The following is an 18,042-nucleotide window of genomic DNA, read 5'->3' on the forward strand; positions in this document are numbered from 1 at the left end:
TCTGTCAGTGGCACTGCCATTCTTGCAACAGTATTATTTTATTGCATTCAACTACAGGCCGGGATTTCACACCGAGACAAGATCACCATTACTTCACTGATTATATTTATACCCTAGAGTTGTGTTGTGTTTGTCCAAGTATTGCCAGCTGTCGCTGTGTGTTTGCACAGAGTACATGATTTGTAGCCGCCCCCAGTGGCGGGAGTAAGCTGCGTGCATTAGCGTAATGCGACATCAGTGACAGAGAGCTATTAGTGTGGCCATGATTTTGTGCAGTTTAAACGGGGGATGTGATTATCCGCTGTTGTGCTCTGGGCTCAAGAGAGGGAGGGGTCGCCCGAGAGGGAAGAAGAGGAGGGGTTAAGAAACCAACGTGCTGAGCCAATGGCTTTTCCCACAAAGCAGCTGGCCGCCATCAGAACGAGACGGGCCGCCCCGAGGAAGGATACCTCGCTGAACGCGGAGGCCGTGTCCCAAGGAGCTGTTCATGGGATGCACTATCTACGCAACCAGCCCTAAGGCCCAGCCTGCAGACGAGCCAGCGGGTCAGGACGCGTATTACCGCCACCTTCATGGGAACTGCAGTCAGAGGATAGCAGACAGGTGAGCCACACACAGGAAGTGCATCACATTCGACTGCAGGTAAGCTTTTTTCTTACTTGAGGGCTCATCTTCCACCATTTATGATGACTACATACATAAATAATGCAATCTATTTACTGAAGGGTGCTAATTAATAATGAAAAATTGTGATCTCATGGGAATGAATTTGACATATTCATCATGAACAGCAAAATATTTATGTAATCCATGGTCACCAACAAATTTCATTCAGAGATGGCTGTATGTGTTGCTCAACATATTGTTGACATATATTCCAAAAAAGACTGACTTTGTTTTTCTCGCATTCGGTTATTGAGATGCTTTGATTTTTTGTTTTGGAGTTTGACCTGTAAAAGCTTGTATTGTACTGATTTTATCATGCATTCTTATTTATGTTTCATTGGAAAAAAAAAAAATCTCACTAGATACATTACTCTATATTATATTGCTGTTATAATTATGATGAAACCCTGATGTTCTAGAAAAACGGCAGATTTTAAACATATGTACATTAGGGAAGCTTCCGAAAATGTCACTCTCATCACTGGAGTATGGTGTACTCCAGGTGACTGACACAACATGCCACAAACATCTGCACCAAGAACCAAGACTGACCTGTGATGGGCATCCAGACTGATGAAAACGACAAAACAGTAAATAATGATAGGCTGTTACACACATATGAATTTGTGATTTGTGTGATTTTATTTGGAAGAATAACACACATCACAAGCATGCTAGTCAGTATAACCATTTAGAGACATCTGATAATCAGGCCTGTGAATTTTCTAGGTTTTTCTTAATTATTCGACTTAAAATGGACAAACATGGGCCACAAATATTTCACGAGCAGATCGATGAGAAAAAAAAGCAGTCCTATTGCACCATTCTCACCATTATCCAAGCAGGTCGGTGAGGAAAAATCACAAGTCACACAGGACAATCAATCAAGAGGAAATATTTTAGAGATATCTGATAATCCGGATCAAATTGTTTCCATTTATCATCAGAATCAACTTTCTGGGCCAAGTTGTTTATAATATGTTTATAATCCACTTAATACTATTTTCCGAACAGGTTGTGAAATCACTTTCAACAACCTGCAGTGCTGCACTCTGTAAAACCCTCTCAAATCCCTCCTGATCGTCAGCATGTTTGTACCTTGTGGACCTCAAAATATTAGAAAAATAAATTATGCAGATTGTTTAATACCGAACAAACGGATGCATTTGTGTAATTACGGTACAAACGTGTTCCTAAGATTGTGTTTACACCATGTGAGATCGTGCAGCCGTGAATCAAGGGTATTATTCCGGGCATCCGTTGCGTGTAAATAGAAATCGGCGCATGTAATCCCCTTGCAGAGAGCGCATAGCCCAGCGAGCCCACACTGGGCTATAGGTAAGCTCAGCTCAGCCCACCCCCTCGCCACAACGACGCACTTGAGAGGAGCTTGAAAGTGCACATAGCGCGCGTTCTGCTAGCGTTAGCTTGTTGGATTTTGTGACAGTCGTAAAGATTGTCGGGTTTGTTCGCACACAAAGACAAGACGATGTCTGCATGGAGGAATGAGACGCACTCCTGAAGACCTTTTGGAAGTCGACAAAGTTAGGACACAGCCTAAAAAAGACGTCGCAACCAGTTTGTGAGCTACAGGTAGGGGACGTCGAGGGCTGGTAAGCTCGCTACATTTAAATAGATCATTTCCGGTACTTTGTCAAAATAAAATATGTACGCTTGGTTTATAGCTGTGGAAAGGGTTTCGCTTGCAAATCTCACTTGTTGGTTGGTGTAAGCAAATATTTTCTCTGTATATTATATGCACACTTTACCGTATAGTTCTAAGGAAAGGTGATGTGTTTTTATTTGTAGCAACCCCCAGTAGTTTTATTTTGAAGACCAAGTGACCGTGTTTTGACAGCAGTCTATCTTTCACTGGTAAACTTAACACTGTCTAGCAATGGAAAACGCACCACTATTGAAGACAAGTGCCTTATTTATATGTGCACGTTGCACAAATTATGTATTGTGTACCGTCGCGTTAAGCGAAATTCTCTTAATATTTGACGGACAATGAATATCACAACAACAACAAAACATGTCAGCGAACATAGTTTGTTGCATACTTTAGATGCAACTATGCAGTAATGCGTTTGTTAGTACAACACTTGTACAATCGCCTACCTTTAAAATCATTTATTTGACTGCATGCATATACGCCGTTATTTGATATTGAATAACATGTGGGTTAGAGTACTGACCAGTGCTTATCAAGGTTTGTTTTGAGGTGCTTGCACAATGGGGAGGTTATTTCAGGAGGTCTCAAGCTGTGCACATTTCTCTGACTCAAAAGGCTGAACACTCATCTGTGAAATGAAGAATAATAAACTGCATTGTAAACAGTCATTGTAACTGCATGAGCACCAGCTGATCACTGCTATTAATAATACAAATATAGGTTGAAATATGACTCTGCAATCATATTTCAAATTTAAAGCGCAGTCAGGGAAAAAACATTTTGAAATGACTAAACAGTTTTTGCACTTCAGCTTTTGGGACAAACAAAAGTATCCAGAGGTCCACACACCCAACGCAAACAAACTCGCGCTGCTTTCAATGAGTTCAAAAATAAAATCCCACACATTTTAAATGCAGATTGTTAATGTTTACTGAACGTTCCTAGTGTTTATTTGGCCAGACAAGCACACGGTGAACACACAAACTTGTTGATGGAGAGGCCATATAAATACCGGGAGTATTTCTGTGACTCTTCGAAGGAATCCGGAGAGATTTCTCTTGTCAAGTATGTCAGTGGCCAGCAGCATTAATGAGATTACAGTTAACTGGATTGAAGGATGTCTTGTGACAGCACACAGTGTTTGTCTACGCAGACAATGAAGAGAGGTGGAAACCTTTCACAGAACATTACTGTCAAACATGTTTAACTGCGCAGAATGGCATTTAGAACTCAATAGGCCATTTGACACAATGTTGGCTGTCATTACATGAATGCCCGGAAAAGAAAACGAGCTGGTGTTGCATGGAAAATTAGGACATGGCATTTTTCCTCCGATTTTACATGGACTGGTAACCAGGAAGTAACGTGGCCTTCAAGAGTCATGGACTTGATGACTATTCCATTCATCCATATTCTTTTGTGCAAGACGGAGCCCATCCCAGCGGACTTTGGCGCAATGCAAAATGCATTGCTCGGCACTTATAGGGAAATATTCACACTGTAACTAACTGCTTGAATATGTTCTTAAAAATAAGACGGGATTGTGTTTTTTGTAAAAAAAAAAAAAAAAGTTTGTTTGGCCGTTTCAAAATTTCTCGTAGGAAAGTGTAGGTGTACATTATTATTGATTGTTTATGAACTGATGAGAGTTCACTTGGTTTGTGGGGAAATGCAGCACAATGTTGTGCCCTGTCATGTTTATTCTCTACGCTACAAACCTGACTTGCTGATTCTGCCGTTCGTTTGTCCACAAATCATCCAAGGAAAGAAATATTCAAATGTTTGAAAAAGGATTAATAATTAGACAAATGTTTGAACTGTCGTGTTAGGTTAATTCAATCAACAAAGAAAGCGAAACATGCCCATGCAGAGTGCATCTGGTGCTGGCTGAACGGAGGAGTCATAAATTTTCTGCTATCATGCGTGACGTCATGCCTGACGTTGATGTCAAAGAAAGCTGTGTCTCGGCACTACGCAGTTTCATCCATCCATTCATCCATCCATTTATCCATCCATCCATCCATCCATCTTCCACTTATCCGGGGTCGGGTCGCGGGGGCAGCAGCTTGAAATATCCACAAGCGTTTCTCTTTTCTAATTACCAGGCCATCTTGTGAGCCTCTTTGTGATCACAGATAACTAGTCAGTTGGACCCGTTCCACACAGGAAGCTAAGTTGTTTGAACAAGCCAGCGTCTGACGTGAAGCTTCTGGCCAATTAGAGATAATCCATAGGAAAGTGCATACGTGTGAGTATCTTTCCATCAGCACCTGTAATTATTCAGGGCAGGTGCTTACAGCCTTCCCTCTCCCACGGGGAATTATGGTACAATGCGGGTGGCGATGTTTTTGCCTGTGTGTGTGTGTGTGTGTGTGTACGTGTGTGTGCGGGGGTCAACTGCAATCTAATAACAGGTTTATTTAAACCATAGCTGGGTGAAAACTTCTAAACGATCACACTGTAAAAGAAATGGTGTGCAGTGTAATTAGTATAACGATAGTTTAATTATTTGCTGTATGTACGTACTGCGCAGTAGTATTTTTGTTGAGGATGTGTGCTTTAAGGGGCACGTTTTTTTTTTTTAGTTCATCTCAATTAAGGGCTGAACATTGGGGCACTCGTAAATAGGGCCCAACCAATTTAATTGGCCAGTTTTTATTAAAACAAATTGGCAAAAACCTTTTTTTTTTTACTGATTAACACAACACGAGACAAAAACCTCTGACATTCTAACCCCCCCAATCAGCTGATTTGTGCCAGTTTTTCTTCTCTGTTGTAAAGTTAAGCCAACTACTTAAGCACAAAGTCATGTAACAGTGAAATATTCTGCCAATATATATATTATTTTTTTTCTAGGGATGTCACAATATCAAAAATACTATATTATCTCTATCTCTATCTATATCTATATCTATAATCTCTACAAAATATCACGATAAAATAATTATCATGATATTTTGTAGAGATTTTCAATTAAAAAAAGCTCTCAATACTGTATAAAAACTCACAATATTGTAAAAAGGAAATACTAGTGATATTGAAAGAAAAGGCACAATATGCTGGGGGTTTTTACACTATAACATAAGCGACAAAGAAATAGACTTGGCCAGTGACTTTATTGGCATGTTCTAAATACTGGTGTCGTTCCATCCCTATTTTATTCAATGTTTGTGAATTTTTTAGAAAATCAGCTGATTAATTGGTTATCTGAATTTTACTCTGCCAAATATTTGAATTGTCTGGCCCTATTTGTAAATGAAGTTACGCCTGAGTTTCATACATTTCCCCCCCAATGTTTGTTTTTAACTTCACTGACCCATTTAACCTGTTTTTTATTTTGTTGAGTTGAGGATGTGATTCTAGCTCAAGTTGCATCACTGCCATGTTGATTTTAAAGGCAGAGTCCATGTGTTATCCCCAAAAACCTTTCATTCCATACTGCAAAAAGTGTACCTGCAGACAGAAAACAAACACGACAGCAGGGATGAGATCAGAGCAAAGTGGATGGCCGCTGTGCACTCATTTGTGTGTGTGTTTGTGGGTTCAGGGCCAGGAGCATGACTGAGCAGCAGGAACACTCTGAAGAAACAGGCCTGCTGACCACACAGGACCTGGATGCCTCCAAGGACGAAGACGCGCATGGACACCTCAGGCAAATTCCTCTCTCTCACACACACACACACACACACACACACACACACGTGCGCGCATGCACACACTCACTGACACACAATGGTCTGCAAACACAGACTCATTTTATAACACATCATCCGCTTCCTGTGTGTTTGTGCGCGTGTGCACTCATGAGCTACAGCTGCAGGAGATTTCTTTTCATTGTCCTTTTTTTAACATTTACTTGGTGTCAAACAATAGTAAAACACGCGCACACAAAACATCTTTAGACTTGACGTCTCATTGAGATGATAGACACTCACCAGCCATAACATGCTGTAAGGCCCCTGCAAATTCTATGTGAGATAATAATGTTTAGCTTGCTGGATGCAATATCAGATATTTTATTGAACAATGTTTATTACTGCAGTTGGAGTCTGCAATGTTTTAGTACTGCATTCCGTGACACAGAGCTGTTTCTGATATTGTCTTTTTTGAATTATTTCTTCTTCTTTTTTTCCATTTCATACAAAGCTGGTACAGTGTAAGGAAAAGAATGTGTCTCAAAAATCTATGCAATTGAGCCTCAAGCAAAAGAAAGCTCATCCAAAATGGTGGCCCTGAGTATGTAAATATTGTGAGGTTCATACCGTTTTATTAGCATAAAATATAGTAAATTTACAGGACTTGGTGATACCTTGAAGATTAAAGATATATACGTACATACAACCTTCACCAAACTTTTCCAATCCTACTATCTGTAAATTCCTAAATTTCATGAATTCAAATGCAGACCACTACCATGAAAATAGTAACAGTGACAACAGTTGTTGTATACATGTCTTTATTAACTTGCTGACAGCGCCACATCAATTTAATTGATATATGAAAGAAACGTTTCTGAATTGTGGATATTGGTATTGGATGCCACCAGCAGTTGTGTAGCAATCAAATGTCTGCTAAACATGTGGTTACGTTATGTAAATGCTGTGTGTTGCTGCTTTGCCAGTCAAATGGTCTGAAAGCAAAGCGATCGTGTTAGTGTGCGTTACCAACAGAGAGGCTGTTTGTGTTTATATAAAAAGGATTGCCGGCGGGAGTCGTGTAATCCTGGAGAATCGACTCTGGACTTGAGCACAGAAGCGTGTCATATGTTGGATTCAAGTGGAAGGCAGGAACCTGAACACTTCCTGTTTACCTGCTGCCAGACACAGTCAATGTGTTTCTAAAGAAAACCAAACTACAGTACTGCATTAAATTGGGGTCGGTTATTCCACACGTCAGTATTGCAAAATAGTGATAAATCAAATTTGTCCTAGAAAACACTGGATGGGTTAGCTTGTATGCTGCCTTCTTGGGAGATAGTTGTCGAGACTATCGATATAGAACAACTAGAGTGTTTGTTTTTGGCTCCGTTCATTATAACAAACATCAAACATGCAGCTTTTGTCTTTTTATACTCGAGACTTTAACAAAGAGACCATCGTAGGACCTCCTCTTCTTCAGATGACAACTAGATGGATTTTCTAGTGAGAAAATATGCCGAAATAATTCCTCACCCGAATGTATTACCTTTTTATATATTGTGGTGTCATAACATGGACTGCATACCAGCAATGATGACTTCTTTGAGTTAGTTCCAACCTCTACGTTTATGCTTCTGCGCTAATTTACCACGGAGCTAAATTGAAAGTGTCTCATGTGAAAAGGCCCTGTTAACTTTCCACATTATGTCTTATCTAGTAAAAATCTTTACAAGGTCTGAGTCTTTCCACTTGTCTCCAAGCTCACGCTGTTAATTTCCCTTCCTCTTGCAGCTCAATTATTACGCGGGAGTCCACAGCTACACCTGCTGCCGGTGGGAAGTGTTCCCTTTCTAATTTAAGATTCAATTTTAGAGCCTTAGAGTTGGTAATTAGTCTCAGTATTCTGCTTCACAGCCTGCGGCACAAAGCGGGCGCATGAAGGCAGTTTATTGCTGCTTACAGAAAAAAGCATACAATGTTTAGTTTACATTAAAACATTCCATTGCCGTTCTCTACGTGGAGTTCTGAATTGTGCTCAAGACACGTGCATTTTCATTTGAGCGTGTGCATCCTTTAGCATGTTCAAAAAGGTTGACTGAAATCCAAAAATAAAGGACCAGAGTTATTTGTCTTTTACAACTGCCCATCCCAGTGTGACCCTGTAAAATCTGCTTTACTTTGACATTGCAAATGTAATCATAGCACAGGTCCCTTCAGACCTCACTTTCTCTTTGTACCGGCAGTATTAGTCATGAAGATTATTTTCATGTGCGGCAGATGGAAGGTGAGCGGAGAGAAAACACATGGTGAGTCCCTGCAGGGGCCGACGCCTATATTTTTTAATAATCACTCACCCATCCCCACTTTGGCACTGGCGGCTACTGCAGAAACTATTTATAGGCTGCAAGCAGTCAGAGCAGCAAGCGCACACAATTACTAAACAAGGATAAACCGGTGGAAGCTGTTCATTATGAAATTGGATGTGCTTAAGTCACCAGTTTTGTCTTTTTGCTTAATTCAGTTGTTGATTTTGGTTGTAAACTCGTTTGAATTCTAATTCGTAACATTGAGGGCCGCCTGTATAGCTGTGTCCCAATTCGGGCCCCGTGTCATGTGAGCAAATACGGCAAACCACTATTTGTATTTACCAAACAAACATATAGACCAGACCTTTTATCCAAATGTATTTAGCCAACAAAACAAAACAAAAAAATGTTTGATTATATGTCAAAGTTGGGATTAAAACTGGGAGTGATGTTGAGCACATCTGGCCCAGCAGGCCGTGCTGTCACAGCTGCACCATCATGCTGTAAACAACATCCTGATCTTACGCCACATGCACAGACCCACACACACACATTTTGGCATAGGCACAGCATCTGGTTTTTGACACCTAAACAGTGTTTAGATCTTTTTGTCTCAGAGACTATTATCCTTCTCCAGAGGAAGTGGCTCAGTGACGGCTGAGGCTGTCTAGTGTATAAACCATGGCAGCAGATCAGGGAAGCTTGGCGGAATGGTGGAGCAATGTCTTATCTCGCAGTTCAGAGGTGACGATGCCGATCAAGTGGGCATTCCTCTTTCCCTCCAAACTTACGACATATGTGGCATTGCGCTGTGAGGTGAATGGATTAACTTGGCACAGAAGTGCTTCCACAGATTTGTGAACAATATCTGACAGAAAGATTCAAGATATCCTAGCAAAAGTGTTGCTTTTCTATTTTTGGTTTAATATCATTTTGGCTGGCATGTTAACCATATTACATATCTTTAGGATATGCATTTCAGCGTGGAAACTCGTTTTACTAACTGATTCATGGAATATGGATTGAATTAATACTTGATCATTTTTAAAGGGATGGGCAAATCAAATGAAAGAATGTTTGGTCTTGAGAAGTGATCCATAATCTTTCACTATGTTAGTGAACAGTAGTGTTTGCCATCGCTTTGCACTGTCAATCACTTCTCTGACAGCTAATGCTTAAAAAGAAAGTCATTTTTCTCTTTAGTCTTGAGTTTCACCTCCAATATTTATTCTCCTCCAGAGGGGATTATTTCGAATTTTATCTGCTGGTAGACGAAGCATCGCATTACATCAGCCCTTCTGAGGCAGGAGAGAGTCTATGATGCCGGTGTGCGTTCATGTTATTTGACAATAAACAAAACAGTAAACCACTGAATGATCTCCAGGGCATTGCCACTATTTGCATACAAACAACGTAATATACCTCTTTGATTGTGCTGGATGTGATAGAGTTCACCTGCATCCTGCAATGACACACTCACGCACTGATTACGTGTCGTGCTGAGGCATGCTGCCGGCGGGGATTGTCATGTGGTGCACACGCATGAAAACACATGCTCACCAGCATTTGTCAGGCTGCCAACACCTTGACTTCATGAGCGCAAAGAACACTCAAATGCACAACTAATAATCATGTTTGCAAATGATTTACAGTGTTTGCAGTGATTTCATGATTAATGGGAGGTAGCATCCATTTTGTTTTGTTGGTTCATCACAAGTCTGCCTTTTAATTCTATTCCAGGTTTCATCTGATTGAAGAGCTGTCCTACGAGGATGTAAAAAAATGTTACCGTGGCTCGGTGAGTGTCATCATTTTCTGTTGTCTGTGTTAGCTCCCTGAATTGGGACAGTTCCCCAGTGCATCGTTAACACACGAACAGAAGTAACGGTGACAAAATACGTATTAAAAAAACAAAACAAAATATTTTCAGCCATGCATTTTTGTGGCTGTTCAGTTAAACTTTGATGTATTCCAAGAATCATTTGAAAAATATGTCATCTTTACTTCTTGTAATGTAGCAGCCTTGACTTCATGTGTGGCGGCGTCAAACTGTGACCATTATAAAATGCAAATGAACCGTTTAGTTGCACTTAAATTGCACGGTACACTTACAGCATTCATACATTGTTGAATGAGGAGGGCAAAGTCACATACTGTATGCACCAGACGTCACACACGTAGCAAAAATTGCAAGTATTCTATTGTGATAATAAGAAATCATAAATTAAGTTGTCCGTGAATTAATTAATTTCCGAATCAGAATTCCAAGTCAATAATGAGGAGCCCAACCACCACCATCAGTCTGTTTTACTGTGACCTCCATTTAGGTCCACTTTCCTGTGTAGAGGAACTGCCTTTAACTATTAATAGAAGGACAATGAGTGAGCTGGGGAGGAGGGGAGCGTGAGAGTGAAAGAGGGAGACAGAGCGAGAGAGAGAGAGCGAGAGAGAGAGAGAGAGAGAGAGCGAGAGAGAGAGCGAGAGCGAGAGCGAGAGCGAGAGAGAGAGAGAGAGAGAGAGAGAGAGAGAGAGAGAGAGAGAGAGAGAGAGAGAGAGAGAGAGAGAGAGAGAGAGAGAGAGAGAGAGAGAGAGAGAGAGAGAGAGAGAGAGAGAGAGAGAGAGAGAGAGAGAGAGAGCAAAGAAAAATGGGTAGGAGAATGCTGGAAGTGAACAGGAAATTTTTGAGACCACTCACGTATTCGCATACAGGATGGTTTGGACTTTGGAAGGTGTCACTGACAGACGCAAGGATGTACTGAAAAGGAAAGGGGTCACCTGTCCTGGGCAGTGTGTGTGCGTCTTTCTAGCTCGATGATGGGCAGTGTGTACAAGTGTGTGCATGGAGAAGGGGCGTATACTGAGTGTGGAGTCAGTCACTGATGAAGAAGTTGAGACAGGGAAGCCTTGAGTTTGAGGATGGCTCAAGTGTAGTCGTGTGCATCTAGTCTGTGTACCCCGTAGCCAGATGTGTTTTTCTCGTAGAGCAGCCTGTCGCCCATACTGACACGCCACAGGGGAACAGTGTGTGTCTTGCAGTGACTTGCTTCAGGCCATGGATGAGTGTGTGTGTGTGTACGGTGCCAATGTGCTGAGCCTGGTGCAGAGCTCGCCGCCTCTGAGGGAGCGGGTGGTGTCGGCGGTGAGCCGGGTCGGAGCGGCCGGCGGCTGGAGAGGGGGTTCCGGTGCCGTGCAGGCGGGCCGGTCCGCCAAGGAGCTACTCATGACTCTGCCCTGTCCCTCTGCACAGACTGTCAGCAAGTACAACTCGCAGTACCACAAACTGTTCCAGTGTGTGCCCAAGGATGAGCTCCTTATGAAAGGTACCTGTGCCAACTGTAACTTGATCAACTTTTGTCACATTATTTGATGTTTTGATAGTGACTGTATATCGCGCTGCGTGTTATTACTGAACCATATGGGTCATGTGATGTTCGCAAGCTGAACTGTGATCGGTAGTTGTCTGAGCAGATGTGATTTTCAGTCACCAAAAAAAAAAAAAAAAAAAACTACACCCATGTGCTGAGCAGAAAATTCGGGCTCATGGTGTATCAGAATGCTCTTATCGTCTTATGTGAAAGGGCTGAACCACGGTGTCTGATGTTGATGATGTAATTCATCCAAGATCAGTAAATATGTTCGGATAACTTCATAATACCTATTTGTTTGCGTAGCTCCGACCGCTTCACCGTCCATTTTGCTGCTGCCCATAATATAAACGAGAAACTGACTGACACAGCTGCACAAAACAAAATCAATACTCCGCCTAATGTAAATATGAAATCTAAAGCTTAAAAATGTGTTTGTCTCTTGTTTCGTCAGTGTATTCCTGTGCTCTTCTCAGAGATATCCTGCTCCAAGGCAGGCTTTACATCTCTAGAAATTGGCTCTGTTTCTATGCCAACCTCTTCGGCAAGGACATTAAGGTACCCGTACAGATGAAACTTGACTTCTAGTTTGAATGCAACGGGCTTGAAATATTTTCAAGGAGAATATGCGCGCTGGGAAACTCCACCTGAAGCAGCCATGTCTTTTTTTCTTTCATGCTACACATTGTTCTTTTTCTTTCTCATTTCCTTGAAACTCAACCTCTCCTGACATTTGAGAGACAATAAGCTTCGTATTACGGCGGCATTCCTTGCATACTGACTTAAATAAGAAATGTCTCTTGGCCACTTTCACGACTGCTTTTGCTTCCACTGCCCACATGCAGTATTTAGACACTAAAAAAAATAATTCTCCTCCGCTTCTAGGTGCCCATCCCTGTTGTCTCAGTGCGGTTGGTGAAAAAGCACAAAACAGCAGGCCTGGTGCCCAATGGCTTGGCTATCACCACAGACACTAACCAGAAGGTAAACAATCCCGTCACACTCACTTTGAGTTCAAATGCTTGCACTGATTAGCGCAGGCTGTCTGTGTTGTCTGAGGCGAGGTGTGACGGGAAGAGCAGTGCTATAGATAGCAGCGGCCCGGAAGCGTGCTCAAGTGGAGGCTATTTTTCCGACACCACATTCTGAGAATCTCAGTATGACACGCAAATCATGCACAGCCAGCATGATGCAAGCGATAGGGGTTGGACTACCAAAAGGCGAAAGGTTCAAATCTCTGCTCAATCGCTGCTGGTACTTCAGCTTCCTCCCACGTTCCGGAAAGAGATGTTCATTGTCCGATTGGTCGGCGATCAGTCCCGGGTGTACGCCGCCTCTCGCCCAAAGTCAGTTGTGTAATCGGCAAAAATGTGACCGAAGCAGGTGGAATCGCTAGCAAGATGTTTCATTATTGTATGTCAGTGAATATAAGAGCACTGATTAAGATTCACCTGCCAACACAGCATTTCTGATATGAGCTGGAGATCTTTTTGAAGTAGATAAGGTTTGTCCTTGCAAAGTGTCATACATGCATGACTCATTCTCTGTAATCACGCACTATGTGTCTGGGGGATTATACAATACACGTAGAGTCCTCTTTGTACATCACAACTGTACTTTTGGTTATTTCTCGAAATACAAATGGGATTGAAATCACTATATCCTCTTTGTGCCCTAGATTAAATCGTTTTAATCTCCAATAGTGTTCTTATTTTGGACCAATGCAAAACCTTTTTACAAATTGCACATGGGTTCCTTCAGATGTCCTGTGGCCTCATCACAGCAATCAGTGAAACACCTTGTATGTTGACATTATGTTTTTATTTTCTCAGTATGTATTTGTGTCGCTTCTATCAAGAGACAGTGTGTATGACGTCCTTCGTAGGATCTGCACACACCTACAGGTACGGCGCACTGCATACACACCACCAGTGTGCCACCAAAGATGTGATGTCATGTCCCTCTACAGGTCAATGGGAAGAGTCTGAGTTTGAAGCAGTACATGGAGGAACCCACCTTGTCACTGGTGAGTGACAGCAGCTTTAAAAAAAAAAACATTCATGATATACTAGGGTTTGACTTGCTAGGAGGAGAACATGGGTTTTTGTGCAAATCACTCAAATGATCAACTTAAAATAAAGCAATAGTTGGGTATAATGATAATTTGTAAAAGATCTTTGCTTGTTTATAAGGGTGCGCCAAAGCACCTCAAGTTCAGGTATGTGCGAATATGTTCAACTGGTTTATGTAACTGGTTTGTTATGTGTTGTCGTCTACTGCAGGATGAATTCCCAACCCCTGACGGGTTTCCAGTGGTGGATGAATTCCCGTCAGTGTTAAAGTGGAGAAGGAAGGCCTCAGTGGTGTCTGTGTCCTCCTCCCTTCCTGACCTGCTGGGGAACTCCAGCAGCAGTCTGAGTGTTGCAAACACACCCTTCAAGTCAGAGCAGCCTTTAGAAGGTCTGACACTGAGATCAAAATAATTTGTATGAAATGCAAACTGTAGTTTTAATATCTAAAGTATTTCGATTATTCATGGCTGTATGTGAGTGAAAGTGCAAAATACTTTGCATTGGAGAGCGATTTGTCTGTTACGCAACAGGATGTCACGATTCAAATGGCGTGTCAAGAAGGGGTTGTATTAAAATGCTGGAGCGAACGCGGATTAAATCCAGATAATCCCAAAAAGTATGTGATAACAGAGAATAGTTTAGATGCTTTCAGACCGATAGGTTTGGGATTGGAAATCGGCACTCACGCTATTTTGTTTTGGTTTTGTTGTTTACAGTTATCCACCATTAGAGTTTTTGCTCTTAAACAGTTGGGGTACTTTTTTATTGACACTCTCAGACATTTTTTTTATTTCACAATATTCTAATGTGCCCCCACTAGTCTATACATGGCATTCTGATTAATATTGCATTTGTGGAATATAAGTGAAATATTCTTATTTTTATCCATCTTGGGGGGCGTGGTGACCATTTTGCCACTTTCAGTAGACTGAAAATGAAATCCCAATTGCCAGGTCTCAGGTTGCAACCAGTTGCGGCTCAGCTTTGGAAAACTTGTGAAGAAAGAAAAAAAGAAAATTGCCTGGTGGAACATTAAATCTGAAACCATTATAATTTCTTATGATTTGTTTGTATCACAGAGGGAGCCCTGGAGACAGACAGAGGCCTTTTATCGGAGCCAGTGGCAGAGTTGGGCCAGATGGAATACCAGCTGCTCAAGTTCTTTACCCTGCTGTGAGTATGGAACATGGACAGGAACACATTTATACACATTAATAACAGCTGACACGCAGGTCCACACTGAACATAACAAGTAACAAATAATAATATAATAATAAATAGTCACCTTGTCCTGTCATGTAGCATTTAGCGTAAACAAAAAACACACAAACCCACTTTCACAATGTCTTTGGGTCTTGTGCTATATAAATTGAATGAATTATTATTATTATTGCAACAGCTAAAGCGCTATCAAAGAGCTTTACAGAACATAACAATAATGAAACAGACCATATCGATATATAGACCATAGAACACATACAAAATGTGTCAATATGTGTGTCATGTTTGTGTTCTCTTGGCAGGATCATTCTCCTCATCCTGTCTTCATGCTACTTGGCATTCCGTGTCTGCAGTCTGGAGCAGCAGCTCTCCTTCCTCAGTAACCCACATTTGCCCCTCAGGGAGAGGTGACTATTCTCAATCAAACTCCTAATATCCTCCTGAATAGACACGCATACTTACTCTGTGTGAATCAATAGAGGAGGAGGAGAGTCATTGCCCAGAGGTTCCATCAACCTGTTTTACTTTCTCGTTGTCCAGGTAACCTCGGCTCCCCTGGATGGGCCTTTGGTTTGGCTGCTGGTCAAGCCTGTCACGTAAAGATCCACAGTCATTTCCGGCTCTCCACTTCATCAAGTGACAAAGCAACGACCCCAGACATCTCTCTGTGGGACTAGTGATCACTTTGACTATGCACACAGACTTTTTATTTGTGTCCTGTAATCACCCCGAAGTAATCATTCAGCTCAGTAATTACTTGAAAAGACTCAAAATAGAGGCATTTCATTTGTGGTTCTGCCAACTTACAACCTGTCGACCTTACAACGGTCTTGACTTCTGCACTTTTAAAAAAAGAAATACATGTCATCCTAATTTTCAAAGCATTTATAAATGTATGTATCGTTGTTGCACAGTGGTTAAAACGTGCCTCACAGTTCAGGGGTTCGAATTTCAGCTCTGATGTTTGCATGTTCTCCCCATGCTTGAGTGGCTTCTTCCTAAAAACAAGCACGTTAGGTTCATTGATAACTCTAAATTGTCCTTGGGTGTTTGGGTGGGTGGATGGGTTGGATGGATGGATGGATGGATGGATGGATGGATGGATGGATGGATGGATGGATGGATGGATGGATGGATGGATGGATGGATGGATGGATGGATGGATGGATGGATGGATGGATGGATGGATGGATGAATGAATGGTTGGATGGTTGGATGGTTGGATGGTTGGATGGTTGGATGGATGGATGGATGGATGGATGGATGGATGGATGGATGGATGGATGGATGGATGGATGGATGGATGGATGGATGGATGGATGGATGGATGGATGGATGGATGGATGGATGAATGAATGGTTGGATGGTTGGATGGTTGGATGGTTGGATGGATGGATGGATGGATGGATGGATGGATGGATGGATGGATGGATGGATGGATGGATGGATGGATGGATGGATGGATGGATGGATGGATGGATGGATGGATGGATGGATGGATGGATGGATGGATGGATGGATGGATGGATGGATGGATGGATGGATGATTCTTGAATGGAGGTACTGAGCTGTCACCTTTAAAGGTATTTATGCAACGGAGGTTGCAGCACTTGACTGACTGAAAAGATCTTTAAACTAATATGATGAAGCAATAACACTTTGTGTGTTAATTACAATGTGAATGCAATTTCATAATTTAGTAACATAATGTCTATTTATAGATGTATTAATCTGTTCTCAAAGAGTAGTTTATTTTATAAATCTCAAATGAAGTGCTCACTCATACTACTGATGAGCGTAAATGTTATCTTGACTTTGTTGAAGGATAGTATGTTGATTAAAATTACGACAGACCAGACCAGGAAGCTTTGTGTGTCATTTCTATAATTTGTTTAAATACTTAAACATCAAACAAATGGTAGTAACATCAATAATTTACACACAAAACAAATCAAATTTAAAATAGAGATTATGTATTGGCCTTCTGAAATTAATGAAACTGCAGATGGACTTTAATTTTTAAATTGAACTTCTGAAATAAAAACTTTCTAATTTCATGAGAAAAGATGCACCTATAAATTCACAAATTTCCTCTATATAAAAACTTTGAAAACATACACCCGCGAAAAATAGATATTTATATCTGACTAACAGCAAGCCAAACGTTCATTGCAGGAGAATGAATAAATGGTTTGTTCGTAACGCTCATGCCGTGCATCGCAAAAAAAAAAAAGGCGGAGAGCATTAATCCTCACATCCACTAGAGGGCGGACTTTCACCGTATTTTCGTTCATTTATGTACGTGACTACAGGTTGGCAACTGAGGTATAGCCAGGATATTATAACACAAAAGACTACCCTGATATCTAAGAATCTAAAAGTGATTAGCATAACTGCAGTACAGCGGGAGCAAACTGGAAGGAAGACATCAGGATCATACAAAAAACAGGAATTCCCCCATTTATTCCAAAGAAACCCTGGATTTAAAATGGAAGTGTGTGGTCAAATATATTCTCAATATTAAGTGACCTTTGTCTTTTTGAGACAGATTATTCATTGGGACAAGCAGGGAATTTAACAATATTGTCATGGATTACTGTACTCATTTGTCTTTTGGGGTGCAAATGTTATTAAAGTTAAAGTCCCAATGATCGTCACACACACATCTGGGTGTGGTGAAATTTGTCCTCTGCATTTAACCCATCCCCATGTGATTTTAATCCATCCCCTGGGGGAGAGGGGGGGAGAGGGGGCAGTGAGCAGCAGCGGTGCCGCGCTCGGGAATCATTTGGTGATCCATCCCCCCAATTCCAAACCTTAATGCTGAGTGCCAAGCAGGGCGGCAATGGGTCCCATAGTCGTTGGTATGACCCGGCCGGGGTTTGAACCCACAACCTTCCAGTCTCAGGGCGGACACTCTACCACTAGTATCAAAAAAAATCACTCCACTATTATCAGTCACTATCAAATACATATATTTCAGTTTCAGTGATTATTTTCTGTGGTTGTGTTAGACAAGTTAGGACAGATGGCCAGACGGGCTGCTGCCCCCAGGGAGTCATATCGTCTGTCCAGGAATGCTCCCCAGATGACCTTTAA

The 18,042-nt window shown here is 41.5% G+C and overlaps 1 protein-coding gene across 5 annotated transcripts; it reads left to right on the forward strand.

Moving 5' to 3' along the window:
- The first annotated feature begins 277 nt into the window (after positions 1-277).
- Positions 278-16,808, forward strand: gramd2aa (GRAM domain containing 2Aa). Of its 5 annotated transcripts, none has more exons than XM_061277061.1 (13): positions 467-603; positions 1,169-1,256; positions 5,889-5,993; positions 10,026-10,083; positions 11,533-11,605; positions 12,105-12,208; positions 12,536-12,634; positions 13,483-13,554; positions 13,620-13,676; positions 13,933-14,110; positions 14,802-14,895; positions 15,246-15,350; positions 15,484-16,808. In XM_061277061.1, the coding sequence occupies exons 2-13, from the start codon at positions 1,240-1,242 to the stop codon at positions 15,485-15,487; spliced, it is 966 nt and encodes a 321-aa protein (XP_061133045.1). In that variant the 5' UTR covers positions 467-603; positions 1,169-1,239; the 3' UTR covers positions 15,488-16,808. The 5 variants fall into 5 exon arrangements, with proteins under 5 accessions (XP_061133044.1, XP_061133045.1, XP_061133046.1 ...); XM_061277062.1 differs by lacking the exon at positions 467-603 and adding an exon at positions 614-642; XM_061277060.1 differs by lacking the exon at positions 1,169-1,256 and having other exon boundaries at positions 278-603.
- The last annotated feature ends 1,234 nt before the right edge of the window (positions 16,809-18,042 follow it).

This window comes from Syngnathus typhle, linkage group LG4 (assembly GCF_033458585.1).
Source record: "Syngnathus typhle isolate RoL2023-S1 ecotype Sweden linkage group LG4, RoL_Styp_1.0, whole genome shotgun sequence".
Taxonomy (NCBI): domain Eukaryota; kingdom Metazoa; phylum Chordata; class Actinopteri; order Syngnathiformes; family Syngnathidae; genus Syngnathus; species Syngnathus typhle.